We start from the raw sequence: 14,969 nt of genomic DNA on the forward strand, positions 1-14,969 counted from the left end.
ACCTTTCTGGGCCAGTGAATGAGTTCCTACAGCAAATGTCATGATATACTTACTTTTCTAAATGCCATGAGAGGAGCGAGTGGGATCCAGGGCGAATGCAGTCTGGGAACACGTACATAGGTCCCTTACCGGCTCTCAACTGGGGTGTGGTGCCTGACAGTTATCAAATTGTGCTGGAGATCTGCAACTTAAAGAAGGGACTTTATATCTTAACTAGGTGAAGCCAAGTAGAGGTTAGCCTTGTAGAGAGAAAGAGGCCACCTAATCTTACCTTCTGATCTTTTTGCAGCTGCCATCATAATTTAACAGAGACCAGCTCCCCCCTCCCCCAGTTCTTTTCTTTTTTTTATTTTATTTATTTTTTTTTCTTTTTTTTTTTTTTGACAGGCAGAGTGGACAGTGAGAGAGAGAGACAGAGGGAAAGGTCTTCCCTTGCCGTTGGTTCACCCTCCAATGGCCGCCGCGGCCGGCGCGCTGCGGCCGGCGCACCGCGCTGATCCGATGGCAGGAGCCAGGAGCCAGGTGCTTTTCCTGGTCTCCCATGGGGTGCAGGGCCCAAGCACCTGGGCCATCCTCCACTGCACTCCCTGGCCACAGCAGAGGGCTGGCCTGGAAGAGGGGCAACCGGGACAGAATCCGGCGCCCCGACCGGGACTAGAACCCGGTGTGCCGGCGCCGCTAGGCGGAGGATTAGCCTATTGAGCCGCGGCGCCGGCCCCAGTTCTTTTCTTAAAACTTTCCCCCTGGACCAATGCAGCCAAGGGGCCGGAATCCCATATGGGCACTGGTTAGAGTCTTGGCTGCTCCACTTCTGATCCACCTCCCTGCTAATGTGCCTGGAAAAGCAGTGAGAATGGCCCAAGTCCTTGGGCCCCTGCACCCAAGTAGGAGACCTGGAAAAAAGCTCCTGGCTTCAGCCTGGGAAATCCCAGGCCTTTGTGGACATTTGGGGAGTGAACCAGTGAGTGGAAGCTGTCTCTCCATCTCGCCTCTCTCTCTTACTCTGCCTTTCAAATAAATCATTAACTAGAAAAAAAATAGAAAGCTCTCTGCTATAGCCTGCGAAATTAGTAGAAGATGGCCCTAGTCCTTGGGCCCCCTGCACCCACGTTGCAGACCCAGAAGCTCCTGGCTCCTGGCTTTGGATAGGCTCAGCTCTGGCTGTTGCAGCCATTTGGGTAGTGAACTGGGGGATGGAAGATCCGTCTAACTCTGCCTTTCAAATGAAATGAAAAAATCTTTAATAATAATAACAACAAAAAAAAACCCTTCCCCTGTGTTCTCCACCCCTAACCCAGGTCCAAGTGTGCCATTCAGTATCATGAATAGCCTGATACCTGCTCCTTCCCGTTCCTCGCCCCTGAGTGGGAGGGGAGGAATGAGGGAGGGAGGCGTTTCTCTAACCTCAGTGCTTGGTTTCCTGATTGACCACCTGGACTTCACACATGCAGCCCAGCACACAGTCCTCCCTCCAGGTCTGCCTACTCCTAAGTCTCAACACAAACAATATCCCCTTGATTGCTTTCTCTGACCCATTGCTACTCATCTCCAGTTCTCTGTGCTTAACCCTTATCCAGTGTTGATTATCAAATCAACAAAAATTTACTGAGTGCTATGTGCCACACACGGTCCTGAATATGCAGCAGTTCACCTAATAGCCCAAAGTCCCTGGTTTCATGCAGCATCCAACCTAATGATCAAACTATGTTCTCTGTTCCTGGGTTGGTGTCTTCTACTAAACCTGGCAGTTTCTGGAAGATGGCAAGAGGTTCTGACTCTTCTCTGTGACCAAAGCCAACGCTTGCTTACAGAAAACTGGCTTTTGAGTAAATCAATCTCCCACCACCTTGGTTCATCCCGTGCCCCACATCCCGATCCATGGAGATGCAAGAGAGGATACTAGACCTAGCAGCTTGTATTACCTCTCAAATCAAGACCTTGAAGTTAAATTTTTGGAAGAATCCTGATGGGCAGGAGAAGCTTCAGCTTGTCCCCGAGACTGGTAACTGAAGCTGCAGGTTTCGGGTGACAGCAGCAGCCTCAGCATCAATAATTGAAAGCAGGCCCAGCTTTCTGCCTCCGGGCTCTCCCTCCCTGAGGACTCCCCCTCCTGTCCTGTGCTCTGGTCTTCCCTAAGCAGGAGCCTTCAGCCCAGGTAAGCAGGGCCCTTGAGTGTGGGTTCCAAGCACATCAGTTGAACCCAGCGTGTCCCTTGCCCATTCACACCCGCTAAGATATGTTCTTTTACTTTCATATTTAGTTCCCACCTTCACCAAGGAGGTCTGCTGAGAGGCCACGTGTGGAGGAAGGGGGCATGGGAGAGGGCAACCACTCCCCCAAAAGGGGTCCTGCAGAAGGGGACTGAGTGGGGGCAAAGTGTGCCGAGTGTGTGTACGGGCCTGTGGAGGGGCTTCTAAGAGAGCCGAGGCGAAGAGGGGGAAAAAGGGAGGGGAGACAGCACTGGAGAAGAAACGTACACTCAAGACTCCTCCTCGCACCAGGGAAGAGCAGGCACGATCCTGCAGTGGGAAAAGGACATCTCACTCCAGGGTCCTGTGCATGCTGGATTGCCTTGACTGGGGCAGAATGCAGTGACAGGGAAGTGTTGCTGTTTAGCTGCACAGTAATGGGACAGAGGCCAAGCTCAGGGCGGACAGAGTGAAGGCAGGATATCCCAGAGGGAGACTGGTGAGAGATCCGGAAGAAGAGGTGGCTTCAGGGATGAGGGGCCAGAGGTGGGGCTGGCAACGTGAAGATGGGACCAGGCGTCAAGACTGGAAAGGGGTGGTTTGGGGTTCGGAGCTGAACATGGGCAGCATGGAGTCCTGGAAGGTGCATGGGCCTGGCATCACAGTAACTGGGATTCAAATTCTAGTTCTGCTATGTGACTTAGGACAAAAACAACTCAGCCTCTTAAGAGCCTGGAGACAGTGTGTCTTGGCCTTTCTGGTTTCTAAAATCCAAGAATAGTAATTGCTGTTAGTAAGGGCTGCACCGATGAGAAGCAAACAGGGGGTGTGAGTTTCCTTCACTGCCCCCCTTCATCCCAGGGCTCAGGTAGGGACCATGTCCCCTGCCATTGCACTGGCGTTCCTGCCACTGGTGGTGACGTTGCTGGTGAGGTACCGGCACTACTTCCGGCTACTGGTGCGTGCGGTCTTGCTGCGGAGCCTCCGAGACTGCCTGTCAGGGCTGCGGCTGGAGGAGCGGGCCTTCAGCTACGTGCTCACCCACGCCTTGCCCGGGGATCCCGGTCACATCCTTGCCACCCTGGACCACTGGAGCAGCCACTGCGAGTACCTGAGCCACATGGGGCCTGTCAAAGGTTAGTGTTTCCTAGCCTTCCACTCAGGAAGGACCCCAAGACGGTGAGGGAAGATCTGGGGCCTGTCGCTGCCTTACTGGGTGGGTGGGTGGGTGTCTAATTTGACAATGAGGGGCCTGGACTACATTTATTGCCATCAGGTATGGGCTAGCTGCTGCATGGAAGAGGAGGTAGCGGCCACAAACACTGGCCGTAAGGGGTCACAATACACCAGGGAGTAAGTGTCTCAGCACACAGCCAGGAGCTTTGTGATGACCCGTGTCCCCCCACCATGGAGGTGCCCACATCCCAGACCACCTGTCTGCCTGGATTTACCTCAGTGCCAACTCCCAGCACAAGTGCTTTTATTCTGACTCCAAGCTCAGAAAGATAGTATGGGGGGGAATGAAACTGAAAGTTCTAAACGAGGCCTCTCGGGAGCCTGCAAGATGGGGTATGGTTTTCTCGCCAGATGGGAAGTTTCTGCAAGGGCCCTCCTGGAGGCCGCAACATTTGAACTAAGCCTAAGCTAGAAGGACTGGCTTTGACTTGGCCAGGCTGTGGGGAAGGGCAGAGCATAAGGGAGTCAGCCAGCATGGCTGCTGGGGCACAGCTGTTCCAGATGGCTGTGATACAGGCTGCAGGTGGCAAGTGCTGCGAATCGAAGCTGAAGCTGGAGGATCCCAAGTCCAATCCCAAAGGCCTTTAGAATAACAAGTGCCAGGGAGTGACAGGGTCAGATTTGCTGGAAAGATTCGGATTAGATCGCAGGCAGCAGAGGGCTGCTGGGGCTACGGTCTGAGAAAGATGAGACCCTAGCTGGTTGCGGGCTGCAGTGAGGCAGGTAGGCGCAGGAGATCTCTTTCCATCAGGAGACTTCTGCAACAGCCCTCTGCCCCCACAGGCCAGATCCTGATGCGGCTGGTGGAGGAGAAGGCCCCTGCTTGGGTGCTGGAGTTGGGCACCCACTGTGGATACTCCACCCTGCTTATTGCCCGTGCCCTGCCCCCTGGAGGTCGCCTTCTCACCGTGGAGCGGGACCCACGCACAGCAGCAGTGGCTGAAAAACTCATCCGCCTGGCTGGCTTCGATGAGCGCACGGTCAGCCTCCCCAACTCCCCGACCCTGACCTCTAGTTGGGCCTCCTTTGTTGGGGACTCCCATCCCCTGAGAAGGAAACAGCTCTGTTTAGGTCCTGTGAGCCTGAGGAGGATGTGTGAGCAATTTCCCTCCTGTCCCCAGTCATTTGCACATATTTTCTGCTGGTTAACAAAAGCAGAAGCTAAGAGGAAGGTCTGTGGAGCCCGGCAAATCTGGCTCCAAATTGTAGTCTGCCTCCTGTTCGCTGTGAGGCCTTGGGCAAAGCATGCACCCTCTGCAGCTCAGCCTCATCACAGGCAGAATGGAAATAACATGATCCCAACTTCTTGGGTTCTGAGGCCAGAGAAAATAAGAGAATATTTTTGGGGACACAGGCAGAGCCTGGTGTGAGGTAAGCCACATCCTGATGGGGTGTGGGGTACAGAAAAGTCACACCCACTCTCACTGCGATTTCCCCACCCCCGCAGGTGGAGCTCATCGTGGGCAGCTCAGAAGAGGTGATCCCGCACCTACGATCCCAGCACCAGCTGAGTCGGGCAGACCTGGTGCTCCTGGCACACCGGCCCCGGTGTTACCTGCGGGACTTGCAGCTGCTGGAGGCCCATGCCTTGCTGCCAGCTGGTGCCACTGTGTTGGCTGACCATGTGCTCTTCCCTGGTGCACCCCGCTTCCTGCAGTATGCCAAGAGCTGTGGCCGCTACCGCTGCCGCCTCCACCACACTGGTCTCCCAGACTTCCCAGCCATCAAGGACGGCATAGCCCAGCTCACCTACACTGGACCTGGCTGAGGTCCAGACCCAAGGGCTCTGACTGATGCCCCCCCCACCCCCTGCCACCCAAACACCTCATAATATCCCCTCTCCTCCCTGTTTGGGCCTGACACATGCTGGGGCTCAGGGGAGGGAAGGGTCCAGCCTCCACACAGGAATGTTGAGTTCTATCAGTCTGCTTGGTCCCACTGGTCACTCTCCTTCCAGAGACAGCCGTGGACCAACAGCAAGAGGCCTGAGCTCCCAACTCAGCGGTGTCACTGATTGGCTGGGTTCTGCTCTGAGACACGATCTGCTCTCTCAACCCTAAGGAAGTTGGCGGGAGGAGCTCCAGGGGCCTCCCCCTCTCCATCCCACGCCACCCTGGGTGAGATCAGAGGAGACGGCAGACAATGAGTCAGAGACACTAGAGGAATGGCTGGATGCAAGCTGGGCCAGAGGAAATGGCACAGGAGCCTGGGCCAGGGGCAGGGCCGCCCTGGCCTGTCCCCAACCCTGGCCCACCTGGCCTATTTATTTTTCCTGATTTCCCTTCGGCGCCCTCTCCCCACAGCCCAAGAGAAGATACTGGGCCCCACGAACAAACAGGGAATAGACATGAGGGGAAAAAAAATCAGTCCTGTGTCTTTATTAAAGAGGGTTAGATAGAGACCAGACCTGGTAGCCAAAGGGTAAAGTACTGGCCAAGAAGGTAGGGTGGGCTCAGGCCCTGGGGATTCAAGAGCAGACTCATGGCCTGGGAGAGCCAAGGAGACCAGGTCCAGGCAGCAGCTGAGGAAGTGCCCAGGATGAGCTCTCAGGCACTGGGCCATTAGCTGGTTCTGCAGGCTGGGGCCTTGGGGCTGGGCATTGGGGGTGCAAGGTAGGTTGGGTTGGCCTGGAATCTCCCTGAGGCCACCCTGCCTTGTCTACCTAGATCATCCACTGGTCCTGATCCTGTTCGTTGCCTTCCATGTCCACCTGGAGAGGAGGCTGGGTGTGGGTGGGGAGGAGCCTCAGCCAGCCTCAGCCCCAGATCGTGCCCCTGGCTGGATCCAGGGTTTCTGTACCCCTTGGCCATCAGTGAGGTCAGGGGTAGGGGCCCAGGAACAGAGGCCCTTCCCAACACACCTGCCTACCTCATTGACCTCTCCATCATCAGGTGACTCGTTGTAGTCATTCATCTCGTCCATGTCCTGCATGTCCTCATCATCCTCTGAGTCTTCTTCACTGTCCTCATCGTCTTCATCATCTTCTTCTTCCTCATCATCATAGTGCTGGGGGGTGGGGCAGGGGAGCACCTGTAGACACTACAGGCCAGCCTGGACCCGTTCAAGAGCTGGCCCACTTGAAGCCGCTTTCTGGGGCCAGAATGACCCTCATACTCGCCAACATTACCCCTTTAAGGTTAGCACCTGTTTTGCAAAACCACAGTGCTAGGCCCAAGGCCCATCCCTCTAGTTCCCCTTTCTGTCTCCATCCAGAGCTGAGAATCACAACTGCTCTGGGTCAGAGGCAGGACATTCAGAATTAGAACAGAGCCTTGGTCCACCCCAGGCCCACTCAGGTCTCTCGTGCCGGGGCCACTCACCTCTGAGGCTGGCTTGCCGATAGGTACCAGATTGTTGTCTTTCTCTGCAATGCTTTGGAGCTGGAGGCCAGAGAGGGCAGAGCAGGACCAGGGTGCAAGCAGGGCAGGTCAGAGGCATGGGACTGACCCACTCTGCCCCAGAAAAGACGTTCAAGTGTGGGGGAGAAGCTTCCTCCCGGTTCTCGGAAGATGCAGGCCTCTCCCTCCTGTCATCTGCCCCTTTTCTATGAGGTTGATCTGCTACTTCAGCACTCTGGGTCTTTCTTTCCTCCTATAACTATAGTGAGGGTGAACACGCCTCCTGCTAGGTCTGCAATAACTATCAAACGTGTTATTTCCTAAGCCTTAGGGAAGAGAGTTAGGGATGACTGTCAGGAGCCTGGGTTCCAATCTGGCCCAGAAGTCCCATGGTCCTCCCAACAATCAGGTTACCACAAAGACAAGAACCTTGGCCCCCTGGCTCCCAGCCTGACTATTCTCAGCTCAGGGCAAAAAGTTCCTGCAGGGAAGGTCTGCCTTGAGGCCCACTGAGGGGGTGGGGGGCTCTGACTGCTGGGCTAGATCCTCACTCACCCACGCCTGATGCTGCTGTTCCTGCTGCTGCAGCTCTGTCTCCTCCACACAGGGTCGATCCAGATTAAACCACAGTGTCTCAGTCACACGAGGGAAGAGGGAAGGGAACAAGGTGGACATGGCTCCTGGACTGAGGGAGAACGTCAGGTGAATGTCGTTTGTCTTGGCTTGATTCTTATTTGGGAGTAATTTGATTCAGGGATGGGATGGTGTAGAAAGTAGCAAGGAAGGGCAGCTACTTTCCTCTAGGAATCAGACAGACCTGGGTTTCAGTCCTGGCTCCACCACTTACTAGCTGTTTGACCTTGGCCAAGTCACTTAACCTCTCTGGGCCTCAGTTTCCTCATCTGTAAAATGGGGATAGTAACAATTTTATCACCCTCAAAGTTACTGCGATCATCAAGTACTGCTATCTGTAGGCTGTTCAAGCAGGCAAGAGAATGGGCGCCAAGTGTAGAAACAGGAACCCAGAAGGCACCTTGGCATTATGAAATTATAGCAAACTAGCAGGGATTTACTGAAATAATCACCACTTCTGAGCATTCAAACCGAGAGTACATGCCACACCCACCCGGTTTCAGAAATTTAGGACACTAACCACTTCTGTCACTGACCACAGTCAAATTGGTGGGAGGGGGGAAGGAGGGAGGGTGGGTTACCCCGGGCAAGCAGGGTGCAGTAAGCTGTTCCACAAGGCATGGGTAAGTGAATAGGTAGACAGAAGACTGCATGGCTGAATACGTAAAAGAACAAGGAAAATCAGCTTTGATTACGTAGCTGACAAAGCTAACTGGGAATGCCCCAGAGAATCTTGAACTCAAACCTCTCCACAAACGGGAAAACTGAGACCCAGTGGCAGGCAGAGACTGGCTTTAGGTCACACAGTGAGTCAGGGCTTAGAACGAACGCGCGGAGGGGGTCAGGCCAGACACCGAGGGAGAAGAGCAGGGGGAAAGGGTCGATGTGTAGTCCTGCTCTTGCCCTGATCTGATCGACCCAGGGCCAGCCGCCGCCCCTCCCTAGGCCTCAGCTCCCCAGCCCGTGTAGTAGGTACAGTCCACCCTCGCGCTCAGAACTGACAGGCCAGAGATTTTGGCCCCGAAAGCCCAACCCTCCACCGCGAAGCCACCGCCCCTTCTTTGCTTAAGATGATAATAACCGTAAGGTTGACCAACAGGAGGAAGGCGGGGGCGGGACTCGGACAGGAGTTTGCCCATATAGGGTTGCTAACCGAGAAAGGAGCGGGGTCTGGGTAGAGCCAATTAACTGAAAGAAATGTTGGGTGACAGGAAGTGACACCAATGAATGGACGGACCTGAGTAATGGGGTGGGGCTTAGCCTCGAGGAAGCGGCCAATGAGCTGGAGCTCTATAAGGGTAAAGGAGTCTGGACATGGAGCTCCTGAGGAAGAGGGTTAAAGAACTGAGTTTCTCGGGGGGAAGAAAGGAAGAACGGGCAAGGAGCCGGCCACAGCCTCGCTTCTGTACTTACCGCGCCGGGAAGCGGCAGCCGGCGGCGACCCGGAAGCGCTTCACCCCGCCTGAGCGGAAGGACCCGCCAGAATCCGGGACCCACCAAACGCATGCGTTCTTCGGCTCCTTTTGTTTCCCGCTACCGCCGTCGGCCGGATGTGACGTAGGACACACCTCAGTCACGTACTAGTTGGAGAAGGACACTTGCCGCGCCTACCTTTTGGCCCCGCCTCGAATCCCAGCCATTTGACCTCTCCAGGTTGGCCCCGCCCCAACGGCTGCTTTTAGTCCCGCCCCTCTGCCCCAGGCAATAATTGCTCGCGAACCCCTTGTTGAACAGCGGGCAGCAAGCTGTGTTCGTACGAAAGCTGGTTTGTCGTGGTGCGTCCCAGAGAATTTGATGTGCTTCTACCTCAAAATCGCGGGATGATTTGATTTCCCTCCTGCCCGTCCTTTCTCAGCCTCGGTTTCCTGCTTGAGTCCATTCATTCTTTTGTGTATCCCCGGTGTTCCAGGCTCTGCTAGAAGCTGGGGATGAATCTGCGAACATGCTCGCTTCCCCCAACGCCCTCGCAATCCGGTGGGCAAGCCATCGGCTCCAGACTAAAGTCTGTCTTAGGTCGCCTGCCCCATTCTGACACTGGAGATTATGTGCAGGTTTGAGAGATTAGTCAGCCTCAAGCACAGCATTGTACCGCTGGGGAACGGCCCTTCTCAGGCCTGGGGCATGTCCCCTGCAGCCTCTCTCATCTCTCGCTCATCTGCTTATGCCTCCGTTCTATAGGCCTCAGGCTCAGCCTCCCTTTCAGCATCTTCATGCCTTCTTGCAAGAGGTCCTTCTAAGCCAGCTCCCACGGAGCTGCACCTCCTACCAGCCTCTTTCAGAGCCAGCAGTCATCCGCAGCTCCAGTGCTGTCCAGCCAATGTGTGACCTTTGGCAAAGTCCTTTTCCTCTGCCTAGACTCAGTTCCTTCTCTTTCCAGCCTTCCTGTGACCCTCTGCTAACGTGAAGATTTTCTGTTCAAGAGGTAATGTAGGCTGGGTCACTGTGGTGCAGGGAGTCTGCCACTGCCTGAGACACTTGCATCCTGTATCAGTGCCAGTCAGAGTCCCGGCTGCACCCCTTCCCATCCAGCTCCCTGCTAGTGTGCCTGGGAAGCACTGGATGATGGCCCAAGTACTCGTGTCAGACACCTGGATGTAGTTCCTGTCTCTTGGCTTCAGCCTGGTGGCCATTTTGAGGAGTGAAGCAGCAGATGGAAGATTTTCTCTCTCTCTCCCCTCTCTTTTTGTTCTCTGCCCTTCCCATCGTTCTTGCTATCATTTTGCCTTTTGAATTAGTAAATAAATATTTTAAGAAAGAGATAATGTACTGTGTATATCAAATGTGATAGGAGTTTGTTAAAATCTTTTTCATTAAATACTTAAAATGTGCCTCTTGGAAATATTCACCTTTTCAATTTAGTCATTGATTCACCAGATACCTACTGAGTGACTTGGTATATATCCATCACTATTTTAAGTAGTGGATATATAATCCCTCTCTTCATCCAGTTGTCATTCCAATAAGAGATAAACAATAAGGAAGATAGATAAAGTAGTTTTAAGATTGTGATAAAGGGGGCAAGCGTTGTGGCATAACAAGTTAAGCCACCATCTTCAATGCCAGCATCCCATATGGGCGCCAGTTCAAGTCCTGGCGGCTCCACTTCCAATCCAGCCCCCTGCTAATGTGTCTGGGAAAGCAGCAGAGGATAGCCCATGTGCTTGGGCCTCCCATGAGTGCAGGAGCACCAGAGGAAGCTCCTGGATCCTGGTTTCTGCCAGTTGTGGCCATTCGGAGTATGAACCAATGGATGGAAGATCTCGATATCTCTCTCCCCCTCCCCCTCCCCCTCCCCCTCCCCCTCTCCTCCCCCTCCCACCCCCCCTCTAACTCTGCCTTTCAAATAAATAAGTCTTAAAGTAAATACTGAGGAAAAATTATTTAAATCAAGAAAAGTGGCAAGAAGACATTGGTGGGGGAGCTGTTTTATCTTAGATGTGGGGAAATAGTCACTGCAAAAGATGGAGTAAAGATCCGAAGAAAGACGAGAGGGGGAGAAAGGGAGCCTTCTGATAATTGGGGAAGAGCATTTCATGGAGGGAGAACAACAGGTCAAAGGGCCTAGAGCGGCTAGAGCATAGTGTCTTTTAGGGAGAGAGTAGATGAGGACAGAGAGGTAGCACAAGGCCAGGAGATACTTCCCTGCGGGTCGCAATAAGGGCTTTGGCTTTACTCTGCTGGGGAACCAGTAAAAGGTGGTGAGCAGAGGATCCACACAATGTGATTTCTGTTTAACAGAGCTATTGGCTGTTCTGTGAAGGACGGGCCCTGGCTTCAATGGTAGAGGCAGGCAGACCAGTTGGAGCCAGTTATAATAATCTAGAGGTGGTGAATGAGAAGTGGTCGAGTTTTGAACGTATTTAGAAGGTAGAGAAAAGGTTTACTCACAGATCTGATGTAGGGTGTCGGAGGATGAAGGGAGCCAAGGTTTCTGGCCTGCACAACTGAAAGATGGGTGTGGCCATTTTTTGAGGTGGGAAAGATGGGGGAGATGGTTTTGGGGAATGTTATCAGATGCTCGGTTGTGGGTGTGTTGAGTTTGAGATGCCCGTTACAGTAGAGGCGTTGAGAGGGCAGGAAAGCATTTGGTTCCGCAAGTCAAGGGAGCATCTTAGGCTAGGTGTATCATTTTGGGACTCACCAGCACATAGATGATGTTCGAACTGGATGAGATCACAAAGGGAATCAGTATAGATGGAAAATTGTTTTCTCCAATATTAAGAATTTGAGGAAACCAAAAGCAGCAAGCTAGATAGAGAAAGAAGGCCAAAAGGGATAAATAGAAAGCCAGGTAAAGAGGGTATCCCTCCCTGGGACCAGCGCTGCAGCATAGGTTAAGCCTCTGCCTGAAGTGCCTGCATCCTATATGGCACCGGTTCATGTCCTAGCTGTTCCATTTCTGATCCAGCTCCTTGCTATGGCCTGGGAAAGCAGTGGAAGATGGCCCAGGTGCTTGGGCCCCTGTACTCGCATGAGTGACCCGGAAGAAACTCCTGGTTTCTAGCTTCAGATTGGCCCCATTGCGGCCGTTTGGGGAGTGAACCAGCAGATGGAACGCATCTTTCTCTATCTCTCCCTCTCTCTGCCTCTCAAATAAATAAATCTTTTAAAAAATAAATGAAAGTTAAAGAAAAAAGAAAAGGTGTCTAGAAGGAGAAAGTGATCTACTACAGCCTACCTCTGTACAAAATTGTGTTCCTGTTCACTTCAGCACCAGTCCGTATGCTTCTTGAAGGCAGAGACTGAATGGGTTCCATGTTCCCAGGATCCCATATCTGCTCCTATTGTCATTTTTCTCTCCCATCAGTCTCTGCTTCCTTTTCTTGCTGAATCCCTACCTCAGGCAACCTTCCTGACATCTCTGGTCTCATGGAAAATTCCTCGATAACTTAGAATTTCTTCTAAGTTATTTCTTTCTAACTTAGAAATTCTTCTAAGGTCCTTAGCCAGGTCCAACAAGTCATGATTACTGGTTTTCTGGTAACGTTTGTTGATTTTCCAACAGAGTGCCAGGCACCTTGATAGGTCCTGGGACAGAAAGATGAAGCAGAAGCCATCCCCATTCCTGAGAAAAATGCGGTCTAGTGAGTACCAGAATTACGGAAGAGGGTGGTGTTAGAACCAATGTGTGCAGAGCATTTTATGAGAACACAGAGGAGGGAGAGGTGAATGGGTTGGACAAATTAAATTTACACTTTTGTTCCAGAGAAGGAAACTTGTGAGTGGGCCTTGAGAGATGAGTAGGAGTTAAGCCCACCAGTAGACAAGTGGGAGAAGGGAGTCCATGAAGAGAGGGGTCACAATCAAGGGCGTGGCACTGCAAGCAGAGTATGTGCTTGGAGAACAGTGAGAATCCACCTGGGTAGGGATGTTGGGAAGGAGGGGAGATGAGAGAATATGAAAGGGTCCAGTTGGGGAAAGGCTTTGGTGGCACTGACATGGGATGTCATGGGATGGGAGTCAAACATCCTGGCTAGCGCCCTGGCCCTGAGGGCTGACTTGTTCGGGACCCCAGGTAGAAGCTTCACATCCCCATGCTTGCATCTTCTCTAACATGGTGTCCTAACCATGTCTCCAACCCTGGTTTGAGTCCCCAGAAGAGATTTCCCAGGCCTGGCCCTTTCTGTTCTGAGATTTTACCTGCTCCTTCTTTGTGTTTTCCACAAACCAGGGCCTGGGATCTAAAACCAGGGGAAGGATGGAAATTTCCCAACAGTCAAAAATAAATCGAAAGCCTGCAGGCTGGAAGTGGAAACCTATGACGCTGTGCTTACACTACTCCAGGATCCAGGAAGGGCCAGAGCTGAACGGCGTGAATTCAGTGCCAGTGAGCTGCTCACTCATTCCTTCCACAGGCCTTGAGGAGCGTGACTGGCCCTGGTAGGGGTCAGAGGAGAGGGTCACCGCCATCATCTTGCAGACATACGCTCATTACTTCCTCTTATCTTCACCCCAGCCCTGAAAATCCTGCCCTCAAGTGGCAGATGAGGAACCTGAGGCTTAAAAAAAAGTAGTGGCCCATCGGAGCTGAAGCTGAGACTTCGGAATGTCAAACTTGCCCTCACTCTGAAAGCTTTCTTATGGGCCAGTCTGTATGTGAAGGGGACCCACGGAGAAGTCAAATCTGAGTCCTTATCATTGGGAAGTCCCCCATCTGATGGGGAAGGCATAAAGCAAATCATTAGGCCCTGGAGGACAGGTGTTTCTGTGACTCAACTCCACTTCCCCAGTCTGTTGTGTGGTGCCTGGTGAAGCAGCCGCTCAGCAGATGTTTGTGTCGTACGAATTTATTTCCTTCTGCCTGAGAGGATTGACCGTGCTGATGTTCATTAGTTCATGCGATGAATGCTATGTTGGTGACAGACCCTGGAAAGAGAGGAGGGGGAGCATTGAGAAGCGAGGGCAGCACGTGGGATGGCTGGGGAGGAGGGGGGCCTTGCCGGAGGAGGAGTCAAGAAAGAGGGGGCAGCACGTGCAAAAGCACAGGGGCCTGAAAGGGTGTCGTGTGCCCAGCACAGGACTGAGGGCCCACCGTGTAGCCATCTCAGCGATGAACATGAGAAAACAGGACCAGGAGACAGCGCCCTGCCCCCGAAGGACAGCACCCCTCCTTGCAGGAGGACCAGGAGGTGCTGAGAAAGGCTCCTTTGAGTAGCAGAGGCTGCTGGGCTTTGAAGGATGATTCAGGGTTAGAGAGTCAGCCAGGAGGAAGGAAGAGGACTTTCAGTGGGAGGGGACTCTCTGGGGTCTGCGTGTGTGTGTGTGTGTGTGTGTGTGTATGTGCAGGGGACGCTGCAGGGAGCTGGCAGGCACCTCCAGGCAGCTTGGGCACTAACATTCCTCCTATCTCGGGATCATGACACCTTGTTCATCTTCTGTCTTTGGGGCCTCTCTGGACCTGACTGTGTGTGTAGGATGGCTAGACGAATTAGAAGGGATCTCTGTGGATTCTCTTCCAGTGCCCTATGACACCAGCCCAGGAGGCGGGCTCCAGCCGGGCCCCTACTTGCTCGGTGGAGTAATGGTCAATTTTGAGTCAGCTCGACTGGATTGAGGGATGCCTGGAGGACTGGTAAATCATTACTGCTGGGTGTGTTTGTGAGGCTGCTTCCGGAGGACTGGTGTGTGAGTCAGTGGCCTGAGTGGGGAAGATCTGCCCTCATCCAATCAGCTGAGGATCCAGACAGAGCAGGAAAGCGGAAGAAGGGGGAAAATGTGTCTCTCTGGCTCCCCCGCCCTCTCTCCCTGGCTCTTCCTGCTGCGTGTCCTCTACTGCTTGCTGCCCTTGGATGGTAGGCCCGGGTTGCAGCTTTCTATTCTGGGGCTTGCACCAGCAGCCGGCCAGGGGCTCCCAGGCTTCTAGCTTCTGGGATGGGGTCGTGTGGACTGGCTTCCTCGGCTCTTCAGCTTGCAGATGGCCGTGGTGGGCTTTTTCCACCTCTGCAATCATGTAAGCCAGTCTGTAAATCCCCTCTATGGGTTCTGTTTCCCTGGAGAACCCTGATCATGCACACATGGGTTTGCATATATTTGCTTACCACAGCCAAGGGCTCCTCACTCTGGCCGTGGCAAA

General features: G+C 53.3%; 2 protein-coding genes across 36 annotated transcripts; one reads left to right on the plus strand and one right to left on the minus strand.

The window, feature by feature from the left end:
* Positions 1-2,929: 2,929 nt before the first annotated feature.
* Positions 2,930-5,327, plus strand: TOMT (transmembrane O-methyltransferase). The gene is made up of 3 exons (XM_070074824.2): positions 2,930-3,325; positions 4,209-4,405; positions 4,873-5,327. The coding sequence occupies exons 1-3, from the start codon at positions 3,067-3,069 to the stop codon at positions 5,191-5,193; spliced, it is 777 nt and encodes a 258-aa protein (XP_069930925.1). The 5' UTR covers positions 2,930-3,066; the 3' UTR covers positions 5,194-5,327.
* A 446-nt stretch (positions 5,328-5,773) lies between these two features.
* Positions 5,774-9,076, minus strand: ANAPC15 (anaphase promoting complex subunit 15). 35 transcript variants are annotated; one of them, XM_070074929.2, is made up of 7 exons: positions 8,810-8,945; positions 8,634-8,719; positions 7,611-7,665; positions 7,319-7,448; positions 6,746-6,805; positions 6,294-6,431; positions 5,774-6,135 (listed from the first exon to the last, which is right to left on the minus strand). In XM_070074929.2, the coding sequence occupies exons 4-7, from the start codon at positions 7,436-7,438 to the stop codon at positions 6,088-6,090; spliced, it is 366 nt and encodes a 121-aa protein (XP_069931030.1). In that variant the 5' UTR covers positions 7,439-7,448; positions 7,611-7,665; positions 8,634-8,719; positions 8,810-8,945; the 3' UTR covers positions 5,774-6,087. The 35 variants fall into 35 exon arrangements, with proteins under 35 accessions (XP_069931030.1, XP_089186399.1, XP_089186473.1 ...); XM_089330273.1 differs by having other exon boundaries at positions 5,774-6,147; XM_089330347.1 differs by having other exon boundaries at positions 7,319-7,443; positions 7,581-7,665.
* Positions 9,077-14,969: the final 5,893 nt, after the last annotated feature.

This window comes from Oryctolagus cuniculus, chromosome 1 (assembly GCF_051225735.1).
Source record: "Oryctolagus cuniculus isolate XC-2025 breed Fujian yellow rabbit chromosome 1, ASM5122573v1, whole genome shotgun sequence".
NCBI classification, from domain to species: Eukaryota; Metazoa; Chordata; class Mammalia; order Lagomorpha; family Leporidae; genus Oryctolagus; species Oryctolagus cuniculus.

What these genes read in the sequence shown, in the direction of transcription:
- TOMT (XM_070074824.2), top strand. Translation starts at nt 3,067, where the DNA reads ATGTCCCCTGCCATTGCACTGGCGTTCCTGCCACTGGTGGTGACGTTG. An exon ending in CCACATGGGGCCTGTCAAAG is followed by an intron (nt 3,326 to 4,208) that starts GTTAGTGTTTCC and finishes CTGCCCCCACAG; the next exon opens with GCCAGATCCTGATGCGGCTG. An exon ending in CTGGCTTCGATGAGCGCACG is followed by an intron (nt 4,406 to 4,872) that starts GTCAGCCTCCCC and finishes CCACCCCCGCAG; the next exon opens with GTGGAGCTCATCGTGGGCAG.
- ANAPC15 (XM_008264547.5), bottom strand. Translation starts at nt 7,438, where the DNA reads ATGTCCACCTTGTTCCCTTCCCTCTTCCCTCGTGTGACTGAGACACTG. An exon ending in AACAGCAGCATCAGGCGTGG is followed by an intron (nt 6,806 to 7,318) that starts GTGAGTGAGGAT and finishes TCTGGCCTCCAG; the next exon opens with CTCCAAAGCATTGCAGAGAA. An exon ending in TCGGCAAGCCAGCCTCAGAG is followed by an intron (nt 6,432 to 6,745) that starts GTGAGTGGCCCC and finishes CCCACCCCCCAG; the next exon opens with CACTATGATGATGAGGAAGA.